This window comes from Pongo pygmaeus, chromosome 11, assembly GCF_028885625.2.
Source record: "Pongo pygmaeus isolate AG05252 chromosome 11, NHGRI_mPonPyg2-v2.0_pri, whole genome shotgun sequence".
In the NCBI taxonomy this organism is placed as follows: domain Eukaryota; kingdom Metazoa; phylum Chordata; class Mammalia; order Primates; family Hominidae; genus Pongo; species Pongo pygmaeus.
Window position 1 is genome coordinate 64,451,802 of NC_072384.2, and position 26,272 is coordinate 64,478,073.

At 36.2% G+C, this 26,272-nt stretch overlaps 1 protein-coding gene and 1 long non-coding RNA gene across 6 annotated transcripts in view; one reads left to right on the forward strand and one right to left on the reverse strand.

Annotated features, from left to right (window-relative positions):
• The window catches only part of LOC129031431 (uncharacterized), a 124,307-nt gene that overhangs the window by 68,706 nt on the left and 29,329 nt on the right, over positions 1-26,272 (forward strand). For both annotated transcript variants that reach the window (XR_008501037.1, XR_008501036.1), the window contains exon 3: positions 3,695-3,816. This is a non-coding gene — a long non-coding RNA (uncharacterized LOC129031431). The remainder of the gene's footprint in view (positions 1-3,694; positions 3,817-26,272) is intronic.
• The window catches only part of SLC38A11 (solute carrier family 38 member 11), a 64,354-nt gene that overhangs the window by 13,141 nt on the left and 24,941 nt on the right, over positions 1-26,272 (reverse strand). For 3 of the 4 annotated variants that reach the window (XM_054477796.2, XM_054477795.2, XM_054477797.2), the window contains 4 exons: positions 7,310-7,380; positions 6,518-6,679; positions 3,017-3,129; positions 31-162 (listed from right to left, as the gene is read on the reverse strand). In XM_054477796.2, coding sequence (XP_054333771.1) covers positions 31-162; positions 3,017-3,129; positions 6,518-6,679; positions 7,310-7,380 — 478 coding nt within the window. The remainder of the gene's footprint in view (positions 1-30; positions 163-3,016; positions 3,130-6,517; positions 6,680-7,309; positions 7,381-26,272) is intronic. The other variant, XM_063647590.1, reaches the window with a different exon arrangement.

The window sequence follows — 26,272 nt, forward strand, 5'->3', positions numbered from 1 at the left end:
GTGAAGGGGTAAATCTTTGCATATACTCACATTGAGTTCTAGAACTATCCCAAGGCAATCAATCAGCAATGACACAAGCGTGGCTACAGTGATGACCATCACTGTTACAACAATGTGGAAAACCGACGAAAGATTCCCACCGAAAAACACATTGGCAATTACCTGCCGAATAAACAGATTATTTTGAGAGGGACTTTTAAAGGCATGCAGGATTTATTGAGGGAGAATTTCACAATAGTATTCAGGAATATATAAAATACTACCAACAAGGCTATTAATCAAATCTCAAGTCACTAGGAATGTTCTATCTTTTCCAAATTACTTACATACAGACACACATATCAATAACAAGTATTCCTTGTTGAACTATTAGTCAGTGGATTATATTACAGACCTATATTGTGGCATACTGATGTCTCAATATATGTATCTTTCAAGTATAGGAGAGACTTTGGAAAGTTATCTTATCCTTCTTTCTTGAGTCCAACAGGTTACTATTAAAACAAACTAAACATGCTATTTAGATTATTTGCATGGCCTCTAAGAAGTAGCTGTCACATTTCCCTTATTAATACTGGATGTGTAATATCCTTTACTAGCAAGAAATTAATTCTGCATAAACTAATTCCTATTTGTTATAATTTAAGTCTATTTTATCTTGCCTTTCCTCAACAAAAATGGGGAGGAGTTCATCACCATTTTTCATGACTACTCAGATCAGGAAAGCAATAAAAAATTACCAACTTAATGTGTCCCATATTATGATATGGTTTGCAAAGATAAAATGTCAGGGAAATGATTCCTATTCTCAGGAATTAATTCTTGGAGGCATACAACGAAACTTAAAAAAGCAAGTAGAGATCAATTTATAACAGGACAAAAAAGATCAAAGAGAATTTAGGACTACAAGGAGCTTTAGCTATCTAGAGCTGCCTCCTTAGAGTAATCTCCTTTACAGCATCCCTGAAATATGCTTGACCTACCTTGGTTTGAGGTAGGGCTTGATACATGCACAAGATTTGGAGCAGAGTTACAGGCTGAGACAAGAGCGTGAAAAAGAGCAAAGAGGTAATAACAGGAACAATACCTATGGAGGATAAAGAGATGAAAGTCTGAATAAGTAGTGACCCTGTGCAAAAGAACAGTGAGACAAAGAGTTGGAAATAAGAGAAGGTCAGATACTGAGGTATCATAAAGAAGCCATCTCTGTAAGCTGTGCTGCCTGGATATGCAACATCTCCCATGTGTCACATACTGCCATGACTTTGCTAATAATTTAATGGTGATATTAATAACATAAGTTGTAATGTCTCTCCAAATATTATCTTATTTAAGATCCATTCTTACAGATGCCTCTATGATATAATTGTGAGAGTGAAAAATCACTTAGTGAGGCAGGTAGTAAGAGATATTTATTAAGGGTAGACGCCTTTTTAGTGCTTTTATGAATTGAAACAGTTTGATTATATTTTTGTCAGTCATACATTTGTGTGTGTACGTGTGTGTGCATGCAGAATGAAGAGTAAGAGAAGGGAAAGTTATAGACATGATTCTTCTGCTGAGTATTTGCTATTGTGGCAGAGATCTTGATTCAGTTCTGTCTTCCAGCCACAGCAGCTAGAAAGGAAACTCAAGTTTCAAGTACTAAACACAGAAGTTGTGCAGGTGAAGTGACTCAGATCGTCTGCAGGCAGGCAGTTTACTAGCAACCACATGAGAATGCACCATCTGTTCTTACTTGCTGATCTAGAGATTAGATTTGAACCTACGTACTGAGCAGAGGCTAAAATAATACCATTTCCTGCATCTAACAATAGCTAGTAAAGTTTCGAAAGGCTCTTAAATTTAAAAAAAATTAGTTCAGTCTATTTCTCCTTTATAGTCAAGGTAGAGAACTGGCCTGTGAGTTGTACATGTGTGAGGGAGAGAAGTGCTAGTTGTAAAGGACATACACAGTGCTAAACATTTCCCTCTTCTGTTTCCCTGTGCAGTCAGTTCCTTATCCCTGGGACTGACTTAAAGTAAGCCCTGGCTTGCCTCAAGAAGCCTGCTGATTATTTAGTGTATTTAAAGCTCTGTAGATATTTCACTTATCTCATTAGACCCTTTCACATGGTGCACTGTATAAACAGCCTCTAGGAACAGATCCTATGACTGAGCCCTTTTCAGTGTGGTCCCTGAAAGACCCACTGTGAAGCAAGATCATGTTTTACTGCTGACTGGTACAGTGGATTTTTAGCTGACAGCATAAGGGATTCCTGACAGGCCATGTTATCCAATTTTACACCAAGAGAATGAATTCTGTTTCAGATAATATTTCTCTACAAATCCAAGTGGAATATATAACCCAATTTAGAGCTTTGACAATATAATATATTTATATGTAAATAATATCCTATATATTTATGTTATTATTTATATTATTATGTTATGTATAGTTGTAAATATATACATCTACATGTATAAATACATAAATAAAATATATCTGTAAAACTAAAAGTTCAGTTGAATTTTGGTTCTCCATGGAATATAAGATATTTTAGTTTTTAAAAAATAACAAAACCAGTTAGAATCTGTAGATTCTACAGTGCCTTTAATACATGTTGACTGATAAAACATCTAAGCAAAAAGATAGTTTTGTAAAACATGTTTTAAACCTTGGTACTTAATTTCTTTGTAAGAATGCCTTAAAAGCAACAACTTTAGTTTGGCTGTCGCTAAAGGCTGGCAGTCACTTTGGAATGCAGTTGTATAAATATTTGTGCTCACTGTAATATAAGCCAAATCCACCAAACCTAATTTTCAAACTGAACTTTTGAAAAATTGTCTTGTAAACATCTGAATATAAATTCATCTTTAAACTCTGACATTTTAGAGTCAAAAAAGAAAATCTTACAAATTATACCATTTGTCATGCCCTTGGGAATTTGCCAAACTGTATTATTTATAAATCTTCCTAAATTAAATGTGGCAGAGAGATCACCTGGGTAAAGCGTTGGGAAGGAACTGCGCTTACCTCTCTGGTCACAAAGCATTCCATAGGGTATGTCAAAATGACAGTGACACCATAACAAAATCTTCCAAATGTTACCAGGTCATCATTTCTGCAGTAATTTTCAAATAAGTCCCCTAGATAATAATATAAAATAAGTTTATTTACTAGATACTAAATGTTTGCGATAACTATCTAGTAAATTAAATATTAGATATTACAGTTATGCATCACCTAATGGCCCACATATATGATTATAATGCTGTATTTTTACTGTATTTTTTTCTATGTTTAGATACATAAATACTTTCCATTCTGTTACAGTTGCCTACAGAATTCAGTACAGAAACATGCTGTAGAGGTTTATAGCCTAGGAGCAATAAGCTATACCGTATAGCCTAGGTGTGTAATAGGTGCTACCATCTAGATCTGTGTAAGTATACTCTATGAGGTTTGCACAATGAGGAAATCACCTAACAATGCATTTCTCAGAATGTTTCCCTGTCATTAAGCAACACATGACTTATAAGTGAATCTCCATAAACTTCATTTCATTTAATTAAGAGAATAGATGACCAGGTCTAAATAAAAGTTTTTGAATTCAATAACTATGTAGTTATTCACTGATTTAAACCAGTACATGCTCCATGTGAAGAGAAATCCATCACTGATAGTTTTTCTCTTATTATTTGTTTTTGGTAGATTTGCTGCCAATTTGTACTGACTTCTGAAAAATACTTTATCCATTGTCTTCTTACATCAGAATCAACTCCCTAAATTCTTCAGCACTGGCTTTGTAAACTGGTTTCTGGTCTTTGTTTCTGGTGAGTAAGTGACTTCATTATTTTTTAAAAATGTCTGTTAAAATAAACAAATTTCCTTTTGAAATGCTATTCTTAGATCAAGAACAATCCTGAAAGGAAGAGTAGACCAGTACATCTGGGGAGCTGAATTTCCTGTGTATCATGCTATAGGGTTTCATCACAACCTTGGGGCCACATCGAGAAATTCCAAACATATGTTGCCTTTCATGGCACCTCATGAGCCCAAGTGTAAATGCAGTGATTCAAAACTGTGAAAATATGGCTATGTCCCATAAAGAACATTAAATTTAATAAGTTCCAGACAAATGATGGACTAAATATACCTTGAAACAATTCTTATTTACAGGCTGTATTTCTCAGCTGTCTATGAAGAAATACAGGGATCTAACTAGGGCACAGATGTCATGTCATCAAAAAACAATTACCTACAACTACAGTAGTCTATGGAAGAAATAAAAAAATAAAAATAAGACAATGACTAATGCTGAAACAGAGTATTTGGGCTTGCTTATCTTCTGAATATAACATGCTTAAATGTTAAAATTGTGGTTACCTTTTTAAAATTAAATTTAATTGAAAATTAGATCAATACTCAATACTACACCATTTAAAAAGAAGAAAAGCTATAATACCTCTGTACTGTTTTTTTCATTACAAAGCTGAATATTCTAAATAATTTGCCTCTTCCCAAGATTTACTTTAAGTGGCTCTTTCCCCTCCCCCCATCAACTAGAACAAATCTACATTACTTTAGAACATCCCTTTTGGGCAGGAGGGGATTAAAACACAAAGTAAAGGTGGCAGAAACCTTTTTCAAGGTTGACTGAAAAGATTCCAGCACTCTAAGAAAAAAGGACTGAAGTTCCTCGTTCACTAACCTCCACTAAAAAAATGAGCCCTACTGTCTTTTCAAAAGTCACTAGAAATGTCAAGGAGAATCTAGAGTTCCCACTGCCTCTCAAGTTGAAATTTATCTACTGAAAGAGGTTAGAAAAGAAGAATGCAGTATGCACAAATTAGACTAGATTTACCTAAGGAGAGGTGGCCTGGAGAAACAATGTCAGCTTATTGCGGCTTGAATCTAAGTGTATTTTAAAGAATTACAGCTAGGGAGAAAACGGCATTAAAAACCTGTCAGCTTTGTTTTATAAAGATTTAATTATATCTGAGCAATTACCACTGATAAAAACTCCAGGAAGATGTAACTAACAAAAAAGGTTTATGTCTTACAGAAAAGGCATTTAAAAACCAAGATCCTGTACAGACCAGAGCCCACAGGCCATTTGCATTGGCAAACTATGTAGCAATAGTGATACATAGCAATGCTTTGGAACACAATTCTTATCAGAACTTTCAAGGTCACTTTGTTACTGCACTCTAGTGGCACATGCCTGTATTATATTTTTGAATGCATTTGAATTTTGTTGATCATTATTTTTTGAAGCCATCTTTCTTCATTTCCTGAGAAATATTTGCCTAAAGTCACAGTGATCTGTAACCTCTGTTCAGAATAAGGCAGCCATCCTCCCAAGAGCACCCAAGTTTTCAGAAAACTAAGCTAATGGGAGCTAGAGGCAAAGGGACAACTTTCAGAGGGTCATGGTTGACCAAAACAGGGCAGGCAGAAAGAGGATGGAAAGAAAACTGAACTTAAGAGTCAGAAGACTTGTTTTCTGGTTTGTCATCAGCCAGCATGAGCAAGTTACTTCATCTCTTTGTGTTTTAATCAGGGGGTAAAACTAGTTATTCCACTTCCCTTCAAAGGGTTGTTTGAAGGTCAATGAGATAATAGACCTGCAAGAGCTGTGAAATATGTAAATCACAGCCTACTGCTGGACTGCCCTGAATACTACACTACACTGATGATTGAATGTAAGGGTCAAGGGAAGTAGAAGAGAGGACTGCTCAGTTGCTGGGCCTGGGTGAGTGCAAAAAAAGAGAGAAATATCTTTGGAGGGAGGAAGAAAAGGTCTGGTTTTAAGGGAAACATGATGTTTTGTGATTAAGACAAATATAGAACAACTGAGTAGAAACGTCCTACAGGCAGCAGGTTGGAGACAAAAAGAAAGGTCTGGGTTAGAATTAAAACAATGAAAGTATCTGGAAATTTTTTGAGAGAAGAGCAAACAATATGCTTGAGCCCGTTATCTGCGTAGTGTGGGACAGAGTGGAGTGGGGGATTAGAGAGGGTAAAGAAAAAGAAAACAGAGAAAAAAAATTAACAGAGAGAACGAATAACAATGATAATATAGTAATACTCTTTCCCCTAAGGGAGGAAAATTTGAGCAAAGAAAGGAAGTTCAGTATTGTTGAAAGAATTTGTTCAGTATTGAGCAAAGAAAGGAAGTTCAGTGATTCAGAGAGATTCAGGAGAATCCAAATCGAGGTTATTTGCTCTGAAGATTGGGAGGCCACTGGTACCTTTGAAAATGAAGCTGCAGTGGAGGACAGCCAAAAATCATGTGCTGGGAAGTGACAGTGTGTGGAAGGAGAGAGTATGGGCTACAGAACTAAATTGAGCAGTTTAAAAAGGTAAAAATTAGGAAACAGACAGCAGGGGGGCAGGAGGGTAGAGAGAATGGGTGGAAGAGAGTAATCTTTGAAATAGAACACTGGGCATACCCGTTAACAATAATGAGTAGAACATTCAGTGTACCTGTACCAATGCACATGAACACTATAACTGAATCTCTCATTTTACCTTGGGTGAAGCCAGTAAATGTCAAGTATCCACATGTAGCAAAGAATATACAGATAAATACAGAAATCACGATGGACATATGGATAAGGCGGGACCACTTAGCTACTGTGGGTTCTTCTAAAGAACTGTAAACTAAGAAGGAGTTATGGTGGCAAATAAATGCTGCAATACAAAAAAAAAAGAGCATTATTAAAGCAAGCACCAGGGTTTTCTTTTTTAGTTCTGAAATTCAGAGATATATACTACTTTAGATGCCAATGAACTGAAGTTTAAACATACAAATTTATTAATATGTCAGAAAATAATTTTTCTAATAGTTCTAGAAATGAGACCATTCATTCACATCAGGCTTATATGGTCTTTTCATGTTACTCTTGATATAAACCAGGCCAGTCCAACCTTCTCTCTCATTTTCCTTTTCCTAATGACCCTTCCCATCTTAAGGAAATCTAAATACCATCGTTTTCATTCTGTTGCTTCCTTTGCCATTTGGGACATAATAAAAGGTTTGAAGAAGTCCATAACACTTGCTAGCCTTCCAAGTTAAGAAACAAGATGACTGTAATGAGTTTCTGCATGAGAAATAGATTTCTCCAAATTGAAGCAAATTTTAGTGATGAGTGAGAAAAGTTTGAGCCTAATTTTATATTGGCACAAACTAGATCATATGCTGCTAATAGGAAGTCTAAAACTTAGGACATCTGCTATCCAGACATAAATATGAAACACAGCACTTTTTCGTGGAACAGAGAACTCCACATTGAGAAAGGGCCTTTGAAACCAAATACTCACCAAAAGACATAACCCCGACCGCTTGAATGGCATTGGGCTTTGCAAATACCCAAGCGTCTTCTGTTTTTGGTCTAGAAGAAAAATCAGTTAACTTGATAAATTATTAAATAAATTCAAGCATCAGTATATCAGATAACAATAAATGGTATCACAAATATAAACTGAGTGTCTTTAAGCCAGAAATTAATAAGGGGCTCCCATTAATCTTGTGTAATCATGAATAAATTTCCCAGGAGCATGAGTGTTATCTCTTAACCCCAGTCCTCTAAAATGTATGTCAAATACTTGGACAAATTCTATTTTTACATATGTAAAATATCCAGACTATGTAATTTTGTGAATTTGTTTATTTGCTCATCAATTTAACAGACAGCATTGATTATGCACCTACCAGTTGAGCTACCTTTTGAGGGAGATACAAAAATTAATAATGCCCAGTTACTGCTGTTCATTCCGCTCTTATTTTTTTCAGGCTTAACCTACCCAAGAAAAATTTAGTCAGCACTAAAATTTATTGAGGGAGGTAAACATGAACTAATACTAATTGAGGATGTACTATCTTCTAGAAACTCTACTGTGTTATCTCATTTAATTTTCAAAATAACACTTAAGTATTATTATCACCATTTAACACATGAAGAAAATCAAGCTCTGGATGGTGATATAACTTGCCAAGCTTCCACAAATAATGAGTGAAGAAGTTGAGATTTATCTTCTTGGTTTATTCACTCCCATATTTTTTCCAGGCGGAACCATCTGACAGTGGCCTCAAATTCCCACCTGTAGATGTATTTCTCAAGGTAATTTTAGAAATATATGCACTTTAAACAGCTTGAAACAGGCTACATCCTAGTGGAATTAAAATATTTGATACTGGCAGTGATAGGTCTACCTGGCTAACACATCCTGAATAATGATGAACAGCAGAGGCTCTAAGGTCAGTTAGCTTAAATTGTTTTTCTGGCCTCCTTCCACTTATTAGCTGTGTGATTTTAGGCAAGTTACAGGACCTCTCTGTGCTTCAATTTCAACATTTATAAATTGAGGATAATTGTAGTATCTAACTCATTAAGTGACTGTATAGATTAAATGAGATAAAATATGTAAAACTTCTGGAAGAGAATTTATCACATAGCACATGTTCAATAAACAGTCATTAATATTAATGTTATTATCCAGCATTATTAATAAAGGCAGCAAAAAGTCTAAAAGTATGGCCAACTTCCCTGGGAATGGAAGGCTTGAGTGAGACTCAAAACAATGCTTGAAGAATGGAACAGGGATGTTCCTAGGAAGCATGAAAAGGGACAGGGTGTTTTCAATAAAAAAAAATTCTAAAGATGAAGACCCATATATTTCATAAGTTTGTTTATTCATCCTCTACGTAAAGAAGGTACGTACAAAAAAATCTTGTTTGTTGTCCACACTTTGCGGGATTTATGCATTATATCATCCTTTTTCCCATATATGAAACGAGCAGTTATAGACACAAAGAAACTTCACAGAAAGGCTGGCCTGCAAGGGAGGCCACGGATTGTTACAAGACTTGCTCCAATTCCCAGTTTTGGGAGTGGGAACTACTGCCACCTGCTGCCTCCACTACTCTAAAAGCAGTCGACATTAAAAGCAGCATACCTGTTAAATTCCAATGTCAATGTGAAAAAATACGTATTTTGTACATGATCCTTAGAAAATGATTTCGATCAGGCAGCACTAACAGTTGTAGAAACTTGAGGATTCTCTAACTTTGCAATATGTTTTAAATGGTATGCTTTCCCTCTTATGGTTTTTGCACTTGGAAAATATTCACCCTTACTCCCCAACCCCAGTACAGATTGTGGTGGTGTCCTACTTTTTAAATCTTATATTAGTAATAAAATGTAGAATTTTCATTTTCATTTTTTCTCTTCCATTTAAATTTTTTCCCTGGGTCCATATGGTTCCTTGGGTATATTCCCGGAGTGTGAAACAATACCTAGAGATAATTTTGGATTTTCTCTGTTCATCATAATGATGATGATTTTTATAAGATGGAAAGTGCCAAAAAAGATGTTACAGATAGGAAAATGCATATGTCTAAATCTAGGGAAAGAGAAGGAAACAGATATTGAGTATGGCTTTCCAATCATTTATAAAATAGCCTAGGATTGAGTTCCAGATACAGTCAGTTGTACAGGAAAAAAAAAAAGAGAGAGAGAAGAAAGTTCTTGGGTATATTTTATGAGATTGCTGAAACTTTGATACTCAACCTGGATGAAAACATAAAGTTATAGACCTTTTGACTTTAAACTGTAAATGCTGAAATATGAAATCAAATGCCATCAAGCAATTTATAAGATAAGGAATTATGACTATGAATATTTTTTTCAATAAATGCAAGGGGAGTTTAATAACAAAATATTAATATAGTCAATATTTATTAATAGCTGTTATATTAATAGATATTGGTGTAATTTACCATATTAACAGATTAATGAAGGAAAGAAGCTTATGACCATTTCAAAATATATAGAAAAGCATACAACTCAGTATTTATTTTGAAAAACATGCTGAGCAAACTAATAATAAAATAGAACTTCCTTTACTGGATAAGGAATGTCCACCAAATCCTATAGCAAATGACATACTTAAAAGTGAAAAGTTAGAAATATTCTACTTAAGGGATGAAACCAGATAGGATGTTCAATATCACTGCATCCTGAATATATTATTGATATTCCTAGCTAATTCAATAAAATAAGGGATGTGTAATCTTTGAAAAGATTGTGTAAATTATTTGTACACAATATAATTACACATATGGAAAATTTATGCATATGGAAAATAAGAATATTCAGCAAGGCTACTGGATACAAGTTCAATATACACAAAACATCAAGTGGGCTGATGTACACAAACAACGACCAATTAAAATTTTTTTTAAGTGGCAGTGACAACAAAAACACTAAATACTTTAAAAGATGTGCATGATTTTAATGTCATGTTAAACTTTTATTGAAAGACACGAATAAATGGAGAAATATACCATATCCATACACACAAATGGGAAGACTCAATATCATACAAACATCAATTTACCCCAAATTAATTTTTAAATTCAAATAATAAAATACAGAAAAAAAGAAATCAAAGAATAAAATACAACATTGAGGCTGGGCATGATGGTTCACGCCTGAAATCCCTGCACTTTGGGAGGCAGAGGCAGAAGGATTGCTTTGAGTTCAAGACTGGCCTGGGCAACACAGGGAGATCCAGGCTCTACAAAAAATAAAAACATTAGCCAGGCATGATGGTGTGTGCCTATACACCCAACTACTCAAGAAGCTGTCATGGGAGGATCACTTGAGCTTGGAAGGTTGAGGCTGCAGTGAGCCATGATCACCCCATTGCACTCTAGCTTGGTCAATAGAGTAAGACCCTGCCTCAAAATGAATAAAATAAAATAAATAAAATATTGAAGGAGGAAAAGAAATTTAAAACTCAAACCCATAATATTAAAATTATAATAAAGTTAAAGATAAACAATAAAATCAATGGAAGGTAAATATAAAACATCCATATGATAAAATTATTTATATACACATTTAAAAATACAAAGGCAAGCTAAAAGCTGGAAGATGACATTGGTCATGCATACACAGTTGTCCCTTGGTACGTGGGAGGGATTGGTTCCAGGACCCTCCGTTAGATATCAAAAGCCATGGATGCTCAAGTCCCTGATATAAAATGGTTTAATACTTGCACATAACTTAAGCACATCCTTCTATATAATTTAAATTATCTCTAGATTGCTTACAATATCTAATACAATGTAAACTCTATGTAAACAGTTGTCATACTGTATTTTAAAATTTGTATCGTTATTGTCATATTGTTATTTTTAATTTTTTTCCAGTATTTTTGTCCACGGTTGTGTCTGCACATGCAGAAGCTATGAATACAGAGGGCCATGATCAAGAAATAGTATACAATATATACACAGTACTCCCCCCTTATCTATAGGGTGTATGTTCCAAGATATAACCTTGCAAGGTATTCTATTTACAGCCTAGTGTATGCCCCCTGCCCAAATGAAATAACTTCTCTAGGCCAGGCGCGGTGGCTCACGTCCGTAATCCCAGCACTTTGGGAGACCTAAGGAGGTGGGTCACAAGGTCAGGAGTTCTAGATGAGCCTGACCAACATGGTGAAACCCCTTCTTTCCTAAAAATACAAAAATTAGCTGGGCATGGTGGTGTGCACCTGTAATCCCAGCTACTCAAGAGACTGAGGCAGGAGAATTGCTTGAACCTGGGGGGTGGAGGTTGCAGTGAGCAGAGATTGTGCCCCACTGCACTCCACTCCAGCCTGGGTGACAGAGCAAGACTCCGTTTAAAAAAAAAAAAAAAAGAAAGAAAGAAAGAAAGAACTTTCCTAAGGCAGAAAATATATTTTAAATAAAATGTTTGAATTTTAACTTAAACCCCCATGCAAATTAATAATCAAAAGTTAAACTTGGACACCCAATTAAACATGTGTAGATGGGCCACATAAGTTTATCTTTTCTCTTTTCTGAGACCCCACTAAAATGCTACTAAAGAAATTTAAAAGAGGAATAAATTCATGAGGGAGAGGATAGTGGGAGAAGAGATATCCGAGGAGAAGACACTCTGTGAAAACGAAACTGGATACTTCTGTGGTGACTATTGAGAGTAGAAGATGTTGCAACCATGTAGAGGGAGCTCATGATGAGAAAGAGGTGATTCACTTTGCAAAACCCCTGTGTGTGCAGGACTCAGAGATACCAGAAAGCTACCGAGAATGCTCCAACAAAAGGAGAAAGGAAAGAAAACAGAAGATCTGGGATCATGGATAGAGGGTATACAACACAAAGAGGAGGTAAAAGGAAGTCCTAGGAGGATCATGGGGGAGCAAAGTGAGAAAGCAATCCATCTAGAATGGAGGGCAGAACAGAAGGCTCTGGGATGGATGTGTTCAGGAAAAATAATAAAATTATAGATCATACGTTTGAGCATCTGGAAAAGAAGTAACAAAAATGATCAAATTCAAAAGCTAAACTGGACATCCAGATAAACACAAAACTGAAATCAAGTGGTAATTGTAGAGAAAAAAAAAAGGAAAGTGTACAAGAAGAGAAACATAAACTTAATTTTAAAAGTTGTGGTATTCTCCATGTATTTAAGAAGAGGAAAGATAGCTTGAGAGAGCTAAATCTTCATCTACTGTAAGAGAAGATAACAGTGAGACACCAAAAAAGGCACTTAGAATCATATTACTTAGAAATAGAGATGTGAATGCCAAGAGATAAGGCTTAAAGGGTTGAAATAAAAAAGGTTTTGGTAGGAGGCTACTCTATTTCATTAAAAGCCATTTGTAATCTTTGATTTTATAAAATCAAATTAATAAATTTTATTTTATTTTACTTTATTTTATTTGTGAGACAGGGTCTCACTGTAACCCCAGGCAGTGGTATGATCATAGCTCACTGCAGCCTCAAACTCCTGGCCTCAAGAGGTCCTCCAGCCTCTGCCTCCCAAGTAAGTTGGACTATAGGTACATGCCACCACACTTGGCTATATTTTTAATTTTTTTTTTTTGTAGAGGTGGGGGTCTTGCTATGTTGTCTAGGCTGGTCTTGAACCACTGGTCTAAGGGATCCTCCTGCTTTGGCCTCCCACAGTGCTGAGATTACAGGTGTGATCCACCTCACCTGGCCTGTGAATGTATTCTTTTGAGAAAAATAAACACATTGAATAAATGCACATAAAAGTAACATTGAAAAGAAGCAGTATTCCTTACAATACCTTAGAAAGCTTTAAAAAGATCTAGGCAAATAATGAAGGTTACTGTAAAATTTAGATCATTTTAACAGTAATGATCCAAGTGTTTCAAAATATTTTAGTACTAACAAAAATAGGGACTGGCTTATAGCAGTTTGTAGCCTTAGAACAGCAAACACTTTTAAAATTAATTGCTTCCCTTACCCTGGAAAATCTAAACAAATGCTTCATTATATATTTTTAATAAACCGTTTGTGTTTATGGGGGTTGTGGTTGGAGATGGAGAGCTTTGGGGAGTTAAATTCATTTTGCAATATTATCTCAGTTTGGATTCTTGCATTCTGAAATTTTATCCTGGTTTGAAAGACAAACTCTTATCTTTATAACAGGTGAATAACAATAAGGCAATGTAGCATAAAGCAAGTCCTATCAAAGGGAGCTCCAGTCTCTACAGACTGATAAAAAGGAGCCTCAGAACTTAAACCTCTGGACCAGGAGAATGAAAAAACATCATGCCTCTCTATGATACCTGCCCAAACTCTTTTAGCTAAACAGGCACTTTCAAATATACAATTCCGGCAGAGCCTACATTTTTGTTATAAGAGCCTCATGTATTAGCCTTTTTAGTCAGACACATCCGGGAGTTAAGTGCTTTGGATGACACAAAACAAAGGCTCCATGTTGCCTGTCACACCACAAGCTATTAATGACAAGCAGATCTGACCACTTCCCCCAGCTCCTGCATCCACTGAAAGCTCTGTCACTTGCTCACTCTCAGCTCACTTGTATTCCGATTCTGTTCTATAGACAAAACCATGGTTTACATTAATATATAAAGCTGCTCAGGAAAATTCTTCTTAGGAATCACTCTGAACATTAAAACCGATTCATTTAAAAACACACGCACACACAAATGGGAAAAGCAGTCTATGCTTGCGGATTGGAAGAATCAATATCATTAAAATGACTATACTACCCAAAGCAATCTACAGATTCAACACTATTCCTATCAAACATCATTTTTTTAAATTTAGAAAAAAACTATTCTGGAGTTTGTATGGAATGAGAAAAGCCCCACTAGCTAAAACAACCCTGAGTAAAAAGAACAAAGCCAGAGGCATCACATTATCTGACTTCAAACTATATTATGAGGCTACAGTAACCAAAGAAGCATCATACTAGTACACAAACAGACACATAGACCAATGGAACAGAATAGAGAATCCAGAAATAAAGCCACACACCTACAACCATCTGGTCTTTGGCAAAGTCGACAAAAATAAGCAATGGGGAGAGGATTCCCTAGCCAATAAGTGGTGCTGAGATAACTGGCTAACCATATGCAGAAGAATGAAACTGGACCCCTACCTTTTTCCATATACAAAAACTAACTTGAGATGGATTAGAGATTGAAATGTAAGACCTCAAACTATAATAATCCTAGAGAAAACCTAGTAAATACCCTTCCCGACATTGGCTTTGGCGAAGAATTTATGGCTAAGGCCTCAAAAGCAATCACAACAAAAACAAAGACTGACAAGTGGGACCTAATTAAACTAAAAAGCTTCTGCACAGCAAAAGAAACTATCAAAAGAATAAACAGACAACCTACAGAATGGGAGAAGATATTTACAAACTCTGTATATGACAAAGTTCCAATATCCAGAATCTGTAACGAACTTAATTTGACAAGCAAAAACCAAATAACTCCATTAAAAGGTGGGCAAAAGATATGAACAGACATTTCCCAAAAGAAGACATACAAACAGCCAATGAACATACAAAGAAATGCTCAACATCACTAATTATCAGAGAAATGCAAATCAAAACCACAATGAGATACCATCTCACACTAGTAGAAATAGCGATAATTAAAAAGTAAAAACAAACAACAAACAAAAAACAGATGCTTCCAGCCTGGGCAAGGTAACTGGGACCCCATCTCTACAAAAATAAAAAAAAATTAGCCACGCGTGGTGGCACACACCTGTAGTCCCAGTTACTTAGGAGGCTGAGGTAGGAGGATTGCCTGAGCCTAGGAGGTCAAAGTTGCAGTGAGCCATGATTGCACCACTGCACTCCAGCCTGGATGACAGAGCAAGTCCCTGTCTTGAAAAATAAAAAAAAAAAAAAACAAATGTTAGTGGGGCTGTGGAGAAAAGGGAACACTTATACACTATTGGTGGGAATGTGAATTAGTGCAGCCACTGTGGAAAGCAGTTTGGAGATATTTCAAATAAATTAAAACAGAACTACCATTCAACCAAGGAGTCCCATTACTGGGTACACACCCAGAGGAAAATAAATCACTCTACAAAAAAGTCACATGCACTTGTATGTTCACCGCAGCAGTACTCACAATAGCCAAGATGTAAAATCAACCTAGATGCCCATCAACAGTGGATTGCATAAAGAAAATATGGTACATATACACCATGAAATCCTATGCAGCCATAAAAAAGAATGAAATCATGTCCTTTGCAGCTACATGGATGCAGCCTGGAGGCCATTATCCTAAGCAAATTAACACAGGAACAGAAAAGCAAATGCCACATGTTCTCACATATAAGTAGGAGCTAAACATTGGGTACATGTGGATATAAAGATGGGAACAACAGACACTGGAACTGGGAATACAGACTACTAAAGAAGGGAAAGAAGGAGGGGGCAAAGGTTGAAAAAATACCTATTGGGTTCTGTGCTCACTACCATAGTAATGACGGGATCATTTGTACAGGTGACTGGATCACTTGTACTCTAAACCTCCGTGTCATCCAAAAAACCCATGTAACAAACCTGCACATGTACCCCCGAATATAAAATACAAGTTGAAATTATTTAAAAGGTATATATTCTAATTAGTTCCTGTACAACCTGTAAGAAAACCTTGATGCAAATCATTTCTAATTAAAAAAGACAATGGATCAAATTTTCATTAAACCAAAATAAACTCTTCAAAAATAAATTTATTAAAAAGCTGATTTCTAGTTAAAATTTACATAAAACTTTATGCTAATTTTTTGCTGAAATATAAATTTTATTTATTATTTATTATTTATTTATTTATTTTGAGATGGAGTCTCGCTCTGTTGCCCAGGCTGGAGTGCAGTGGCGCAATCTCGGCTCACTGCAAGCTCTGCCTCCCAGGTTCACGCCATTCTCCTGCCTCAGCCTCCCGAGTAGCTGGGACTACAGGCGCCCGCCACCGCGCCCGGCTAATTTTTTGTATCCGCGCCCAGCTAATTTTTTGTATTTTTAGTAGAGACGAGGTTTCACCGTGGTCTGGATCTCCTGACCTCGTGATCCGCCCGCCTCGGCCTCCCAAAGTGCTGGGATTACAGGCGTGAGCCACCGTGCCCGGCCTGAAATATAAATTTTTAAAATATGAATCATATAAAAAGCTAGCCCAGCTTGGCACCATAAACATCACAAATACTTCATTTTTGCCATTTGGGACACCAGTCTCTTTTAATTCTTATTCTGTCACCTACTGGGCAGTCTCTAATTCCTCTGTTAACGCTTTAAAATTGGTGTTAACTGTGTTTACCTCTGTGGGTTTGGATTAAAAGGGCAGAGTATAGGTGGGAGGGGGCAGGATTTCACTTTTTTAATATGATGAAAACTTGTGAGAATTATGGGTGTCGCTTTGGTTCTTCATTGTGCTTTTTCACAAAACAATTAAAATACCATGTGAATTTAAACTAAAAATAAATGTAACTTCAGATGTGATGTCCAGATAATTCTTTGTCATTAGGGTTCTACTTGGATTGTGACTCTCTTCACTTTATATGCAGTCCCTGTACAGTTTTGTCCACATCACCCTCTCCGAAATCCAGACTTGCATTTCCAAAAGATTGGGTGACTTCTACTCCTCTTCCCACAAGGATCCCACAAAATGAGGATATATTTAAAACATACTATGTATTTTTTCCAGATCATCTTCCCTTCCTATCCTGGTAAATAACATAAAAGAAGGTAGACACCTGTATGTCTCCCTAGCAGCATATTCATAATTCTATTAAATAGTTCACTGAGGTTACCTCTTATGTGATCTTTGACCCACCCCACATTCTAATAAGCTGTAAGAGGTCTTCAGAAAAGGAGTGTGATATATTGGTCTTAATAGCCCCAGTACCTAGAAGAGTGACTTACCCAGTAGACATTTAATAAGTGTTAGTTTGCTGGCAGACTCTTCTATTTTATTCCTTTGGCAGTGAGTTCTGGGCCATCTACCTATATAGTTCTCCAAGATGGAAACTTTGGTATCACCCTGGGTAACTCCTGTACCCTTAGTGCCTTCATTCAATCAGTCACTAAGTTCTCCTGATTTTACCAGCTTAAAATTACTTGAGCTTCTCCTCCTCTTCATTACCAGTCTTATCCTTATATCATTTCCATTGGCAAATGGAATCCTTTTGCCTGGATGCTTGGCTTGCTATAGATAGCCTCCTTCCAGGTCTTTATATTCCCATCTGTCCTTGCCTCCACTGGAAGAGAAGTCCAATTAAAATTGAGACTCGATCTAGTTACTCACCTGTTTAAGAACTTTCAATGCCCTCAATCTAGTTACTCACCTGTTTAAGAACTTTCAATGCCCTATCAACTAAAGAACAAATCCAAGTTTCTCACCACCACATGTAAAGCTTTCCTCCATCTTCATCTCTGCCAAACTCTCTAGGCTTATTTCCTTTTATACACTGGCACAACTTTCAGCTCAGAATCACCAAAACTCTAGTTACTTTCTAAATACAGAAGCTGTATAGCTTGTGGTGATAGGGAAGTCGGATCAGTGGGTGCTATGGTTTGAATGTTTGCATCCCCTCTAAAATTAAGGTTGAAACTTAATCCCCAGTGAAACAATACTAAGAGGTGGGGCCTCAAAAGATTATAAATCATGCTGCTATAAAGACACATGCACATGTATGTTTGTTTATTGCAGCACTATTCACAATAGCAAAGACTTGGAACCAACCCAAATGTCCATCAATGACAGACTGGATTAAGAAAATGAGGCACATATACACCATGAAATACTATGCAGCCATAAAAAGGATGAGTTCATGTCCTTTGTAGGGACATGGATGAAGCTGGAAACCATCATTCTGAGCAAACTATCGCAAGGACAGAAAATCAAACACTGCATGTTCTCACTCATAGATGGGAATTGAACAATGAGAACACTTGGATACAGGGTGGTGAACACCACACACCAGGGCCTGTTGTGGGGTGGGGGGACGGGGGAGGGATAGCATTAGGAGATATACCTAATGTAAATGACCAGTTAATGGGTGCAGCACACCAACATGGCACATGTATACGTATGTAACAAACCTGCACGTTGTGCACATGTACCCTAGAACTTAAAGTATAATAATAATAATTAAAAAAGAGGTGGGGCCTTTAGGAGGTAATTAGGCCATTAGGGCAGAGCCCTCATAGATGAGATTAGAACCCTTATAAAAGTGCTTGAGGAAGTGAGTTCAGCCTCTTTTTGTTCTTCCATCCCTTCCTCCTTGTGAGGATGCAGGATTTGTCCCCTCCAGAGGAAGCAGAGTTCAAGGTGTCATCTTGGGAGCAGAGAGAGCAGCCCTCACCAGACACTTTCAAATGCTAGTGCCTTGATCTTGGACTTTCCAGCCTCCAGAACCGTGACAAACAAATTTCTATTCTTTATAAATTACCCAGTCTGTGTTATTTTGTTACTGTAGCATAGAAAGACTGAGTAAGAACAGAACCAATTTGAGCAGTTTTTCAAAAGAGATAATATGGAGATATGACACTTGTTAAAACTACGATAAAATGCATTTGAGAAGCAATGTAAAAAAATGGTTTTGGAGAAAATTATCAAAGGAGGGCCTTTATTTTTATATGGTAGCTCCCCCAGCGAATGGCAAAGTATCCCTCTTCTCCAACTTCTTCCTAATGTTAGAACTTCAAACTTCGTCTGCTGTTATATGTATCTCATCTCTGCATCACACACATTTCTGCCAACAGTATCTTCCAACCTGTCCCTACCAACTTCCCGTCCCCCATGTCCCTTTTTGACTCAACTTATGCTTGTTTATTTTTTTAAAGCAAAAAGCCATGTATTTTCTTATCCTGAAATATTACCTGCCTGCACAGGTTGGGCTAAGGACCCTTCCTCTGTTTCCATAGCACTTACTCATAATTCTATTACTTATTATATTGCGATTGTCTTTCATAAGTTTGTTCCACAAACTATAGGGATCTGAGGTCAAGGACTGTGCTTTCTTCATCTTATAGTCCCAGTACCTGGAAGAGTGACAGGCATCAGTTAGACATTTAGTAAAATGTTATTGGTTCAAAGAACAGGGTCATCCATTTGTGGATGGATTCCATTTATAAAATAACTAAGGTGGGTGAAATAAGTACTTAATATTGAGAAGCCTAGGCTGTTCCTCAGCTCCACTAACACAGGGACTAGGCTAATCCTCCCTGAGCATATATTATCTTGCAAATATCTTTCCTACTTTTATGTAGACTCAGATAAAGCAATAGTTCTATGCATTCTTTCATGTAGGCAGTCTTCCTGGTAAAACATACCACTAGCTCTAACAGTGAGTGCGGCAGAGCCTGGAGTCAATTGGTATTTTAGCAAATTAGTTAGCAAATTTTACCAGCATGAAAGTAGCCTTAGACAAATTTTCTTTGACAGTGTTTGTGTGAAATTTTTATTTGTCTCAAGACAATGTTTTATTGTCTCATTACTTCAAAATTTTGGTCAGTTAATCCCCAAGTTGAATGGACTAAAACCAGAAGGCACATAGATTCATTCATGCATCCAGTTGATGATTCAGCAATTCTTTGCTGAATTCTAATTCTTTGTTAGACACTTTGCTGAGTAATGGGTATATAGTGTGAACAAAGCAAATGTAATCTCTTTTCTCACAGTGCTTACAATATAGTGAGAGACAGAAAATACACATAGAAGAAAACACACAGAAGATAACTAAAGATAATTTAACAAATACATTATTATTTTATTTCTATGTGTAGATCCCTTCTCACTTCCTATGGTGAGACCAATAGGAAATTTAACCAACCAGAATATTCATGTTCCGAACCTACTCCTATTTACTGCACTCTCAGATAATCATCTCATCTTTGAAAAAATATAGGTTATCAGGCATGAATACTCAAATTCTCTTCACTGATCTTTAGAATGTGTTCACAATTTACTCCTTATATTCTTATCCTATTGTTTCAAAAGGACAAAGTATCTTAGCTCCTCTCCAAGATCACCCTAACTGTATCCTAAAGTCTAGCCTTTCATCATCTCATAGAGGACTTTGGGTTCTAAGTTTTGGCTTAGTCTATGTCACATGTTCAATATATCCCATGAAAAATATGGTGTTTTTTTAGAGCTCTTATTCTCTCAAGTCACTGTTTTGCCATGTTACTTTCATTCATAGATGTTCTTCATAAAAGAAGAAGAGAAGGGCAGGGGAGGGCAAAATAGGAGGAAGGATATTGCAAATTCACTTTCCTATCACTCATTTACATCTTAATTTTCTCTAACCTGGCTTCCACCCATACCATTTGATTGAAATTCCCATCACTGAAGTGGACATATGTAGTTTGCACCCTGCAATGGCTACTCCCCCTTCTGCTGGCATCACTGTCCTTTGGGACACCCTTTTCCCCATTTTTATTTCAAGTGCTTTAGTTGGGTTCATCCTATCCCTAGATCCAGGTGTGGGCATGTAACCTAAAGGCAAACAACTCAATATAGGCCATGATGATAGGGTCTGTAATCATCATACATCTTTGTTACAGCCAATCAGAACTAATTCTGTGAGTGAGGTTGGAGGTATCTTAAAAGAGAAAATTCTTTCTCTTTCTATGGACTTGAACTTGAATTGATGTAGGTTGAGATTGCTGCTACCATCTTGTCAGGGAGAAAGGCTTTCAGAAACTAGAGCCAAAACAGGAAGCACAGGCAAGAGATGGTAAAAGAGAGACGATGTCTGATTTCATTAATTGAGCTCTTAAATCCAAGCATACCTAATAATAGGACTAACCTTGAACTTACAGTTAAGGGAGTAAATTCTCTTTTGCTTCAACCAGTTAAGGTTCTATGTTTCTTTACATTTGCAACATAAAGGATGATAATTTATACATCATCAAAAAATTCAGTGGCTCCTCATCAAAAAGTTAGAAGGATCTCAATTTAACAACCAAACATTACAATTAAAAGAACTAAAGAACCAAGAGAAAACCCAAAAGCTAGCAGAAGACAAGAAATAACCAAAATCAGAGCTGAACTGAAGGATTTGAAACACAAAAAACATTCAGAAGATCAATGAATCCAGGAGCTGTTTTTTTTTGAAAATTCAAAAATAGATAGACAGCCAGCTAGACTAATAAAGATGAAAAGCGAGAAGATCCAAATAAATACAATTAAAAACGACAAGGGGAATATTACCACTGACCCCACAGAAATACAAATAACAATCAGAGAATATTATGAACACTTCCTGCACATAAACTAGAAACTCTAGAAGAAATGGATAAATTCCTGGATACATACACCCTCCCAAGACTGAACCAAGAAGAAATTGATTCCCTGAAGAGACCAATAATGAGCTCTGAAATGGAATCAATAATAAATAGCCTACCAACCAAAATAAGCCCAGGACAAGAGCGATTCACAGCTGAATTCCACCAGATGTACAAAGAAGAGCTGGTACATTCCTGCTGAAGCTGTTCCAAAAAATTGAGGAGGAGGGACTTCTCCCTAACTCATTCTACTAGGCCAACATCATCCTGATACCAAAATCTGGCAGAGAAACAACATCAACAAAAAAAAACTTCAGGCCAATATCTTTGGTGAGCATCAATGCAAAAATACTCAACAAAATATTGACAAACCAAATCCAGTAGCACATCAAAATGCTTATCCACCACAATCAAGTAGGCTTTATCCCTGGGATGCAAGGTTGGTTCAATATATGTAAATCAGTAAATGTGATTCATTGCATAAAAAGAACTAAAGACAAAAACGGTATGATTATCTCAATAAATGCCAAAAAGGCTTTCAATAAAATTCAACACCCCTTCACGTTAAAAACTCTCAATAAACTAGGAATTGAAGGAACATACCTCAAAATAATAAAAGCCATCTGTGACTAAACCACAGCCAACATCATACTAAATGGGCAAAAGCTGGAAGCATTCCACTTGACAACCAGCATAAGACAAGGATGCTCTGGCTCACCACTCCTATTCAACATAGTACTGGAAGTCCTGGCCAGAGCAATCAGGCAAGAGGAAGAAATAAAGGGCATGCAAATAGGTAGAGAGGAAGTCAAACTATCCCTGTTTGCAAATGACATGATCCTATATCTAGAAAACCCCATAGTCTCAGCCAAAAAAGATAAGCTGATAAACAACCTCAGCAAAGCTTCAGGATACAAAATCAATGTATAAAAATCACTAGCACTCCTATAAACCAACAACAGTCAAGCAGAGTGCCAAATCAGGAAGGCAATCCATTCACAATTGCCACACACAAAAAATCCCTAGGAATACAGCTAAGCAGCAAGATGAAAGATCTCTACAGTGAGAGCAACAAAATACTGATCCACCCACAAAAAAAAAAAAAAAAAAAAAATCAGAGATGACACAAACAAATGGAAAAAAAATTCCACACTTATGAATAGGAAGAATCAATATCGTTAAAATGGCCACACTGCCCAAAGCAATTTACAGATTCAATGTTATTCCTATTAAACTACCAATGACATTCTTCACAGAACTAGAAAAAACTATTTTAAAATTCACATGGGATCAAAAAAAAGCCTGAATAGCCAAGGCAATCCTAGGCAAAAAGAACAAAACCAGAGGCATCACGCTACCCAACTTCAAACTGCACTAAAGGGCTACAGTAAGCAAAACAGCATGGTTCTGATAAAAAAACAAACACATAGATCAGTGAAACAGAATAAAAAGCCCAGAATTAGGGCTGCACAGCTACAACTATCTGATCTTTGACAAATCTGACAAAAACAAGCAATGGTGAAAACACTCCTTATGCAATAAATGACGCCGGGATAACCAGCTAGCCAAATGCAGAAGATTGAAACTGGACCCCTTCCTTACACCATATACAAAAATTAACTCAAGATGGATTAAAGACTTAAATGTAAAACTCAAAACTATAAAATCCCTGGAAGACAACCTAGGCAATACCATTCTGGACATAGGAATGGGCAAATATTTCATGACGAAAATGCCAAAGGAAATTGCAACAAAAGCAAAAATTGACAAATAGGATGTACTCGACCTAAAGAGCATCTGCACAGCAAAAGAATCAACAAAGTGAACAGACAACCTACAGAATAGGAGTAAATTTCTGCAAACTATGCATCTGACAAAGGTCTAATATATAGCATCTTATAAGGAACTTAAACAAATTTACAAGAAAAAAATAAACCATTAAAAAGTAGGCAAAGGACATGAACATTCTTCAAAAGACATACATGTGACCAACATTCATATGAAAAAAAGCTCAGCATCAATGATCATTAAAGAAATGTGAATCAAAACAACAATGACATATCATCTCACACCAGTCATAATGGCTATTATTAAAAAAATCAAAAAATGACAGATGCTGGCCAGATTGCAGAGAAAAAGTAACACTTATACACCATTGGTGGGAGTGTAAATTAGTTCAACCATTGTGGAAGACAGTGTGGTGATTCCTCAAAGATCTGAAAAACAGAGCTACCATTTGACCCAGCAATCCCATTACTGAGTATATACCAAAGGAATATAAATGGTTTTATCATAAAAACATGTAAATGCGTTATGTTCATTGCAGCACTAGTCACAATAGCAAAGACATGGAATCAACCTAAATGTCCATTAATGGCAGACTGGATAAAGAAAACGTGGTACACGTACACCATGGACTACTATGCAGCCATAAAAAAGATCATGTCCTCTGCAGGAACATGGATTGAGCTGGAGAGGCCATTATCCTTAGCAAACTAATGCAGGAAAAGAAAAGTAAAGAACACATATTCTCACTGATAAGTGGGAGCTAAAAGATCACAGACAGGGACACAGAGAGGGGAACAACACACACTGGGACCTATCAGAGGGTGGAAGTTGGGAGAAAGAAGAAGATCACGAAAGATAACTAATGGGTACTAGGCTTAATACTTAGGTGACAAAATAATCGGTACAACAAACACCCATGATACAAGTTTACCTATATAAGAAACCTGCACGTGTATCCCTGAACTTAAAATAAAAATTCAGTGGCTAATATTTGTCAGAATGAATCATTTCTTTCCTTAAATATGTAGCCTTCCTCTGTCTTTACCCATTTTTAAAAATCCTTTTCTTAACCCCCTCTAGTTCTTCTTTATGTGTAGCATAAAACTGCAGAATTCAGGGTTTGAATGTATAAGGGTTAAGGAAACTAATGTGCATTGAGATCCTTGGGGAAGACACATTTTATATGTATAAATGCCTATTTAAAGTATGGACTTACTTTTTGGAATTTCGTTTAGAATACCACACAATTAAAATGCTGTAAGAAAGATGTCATACGAGGGGAAAATAGTTGTAAATTTGGACTGCATGTTATAATTTCCATTCTGAATGTAAAGAATTGAATATTAATAAGGCATTAAATGAAGTTTTTTTTAAAGTGATAATGCCTCTGATTCTAGTTAGAAAAAAATTGGGAGAACTGCTATTGCATTTTTATACTAGCACACTTTCTGAAAAGCAATTAAATTTCCTTGCCACCTCAGTTTTTAGAAAGCAAAAGGTTAGAAAATACCATAAAACTGAACATAATTTCCAAAAAACCTGAAAGTCATTGGACTGTGAGATATCTGAAATCATATCAAAAAGCAGAATTTATGGCCCTACAAGTTATGGAAAAGGAAATTGAATTGTGTGTTATTTTTAAAACATAACCACTAAAATGGTGTTTCCATAGTAACAAGGTCAATACCAGTAGCCATTACAGACCTTCGCCTTTTCTGATACTGGGTTTAAAGATCTTTTTCAAACACCACTTTAAAAGACCTATGAAAAAACCACAGATTTTCTGATCATTCATCTGAACCGAAAATGAAGCAAACCACACATGGAGTATTGAATTTCTCATGTTTTATGGATTACAAGCATTCATCGCTGTCATATTTTCAGAAAGAAGCCTGCCTGACTAGCTACCATGCCAACTCCTGAACTTGGGATTTGATTAGCCTGATTGTAAATCAGGATGAACAGAAGTTGTTTGCAGTAGTATTCAAACAGACATAAAAGGTGGCACAGTATTAAAAAACATACTTCTTTAACATCTAAATATTGAAAGAGTTAAGTAAATAATCCTTGCTATTAAATTTCAAAGGCTCAGATAAAATATTATATTGCTACTAGAGGAAGGTGAGACAGATGTAGGCCACATTTTGTTGACGACAGAACTAAATAGCTATCTGGCCATAAAAATCAGTTCACTGAGCCCCACCAGGAAGTGGACTGCCCTTCCTTTTTTCTCTATATCAAGGTACACTGCTTATATGATAGTCATTTGTATAGCTTTGTCTTCTTCACTAAACTGCGAGCCCCTTGAAAGCAGAGATATTTTATTTCTGTATGTATTCATGACAGTATTTCACATGACATTTTGTACATAAAAAATACTGAAAAAAACAAGCAGAGAATGCATCATGAAAAATGATCACAAAACAGTAACTAAAGTAACACAAAATCTCTGGTTTAATTTTAGAAACAATGTGTCAGTTAAAAATATGTACTCGTGATTTTAATCTCTTTAAACCAAGGGCTTTAGACTCTTTGTTCATAGAATCTCCAATGGCGAAATAATGAATCCAATTGCCTGGTCCCTAGATCAATTCCTTCAGAATCTCTACAGGTGGGGCTCTGGCATCAGTATTTTCTAAAGTTACTCAGAGGATTCTCATGTGAAACAAGTGTTGAGAATCATTGCTTTACACTGTTCTCCTGTGGTGGAACTGAGGATTAATTTACTTCCTACTTTAGCTATGTTTCCCCCTCAATATTGCCTCATAATACTATATTTAGCAAACCTATAAGAACTTTTATTACAACCCAGTGATTTTTTCCCTGTAAACACTTTTTATAATAAAAATTATCAATTAAAACAGTTTGGTCTTAT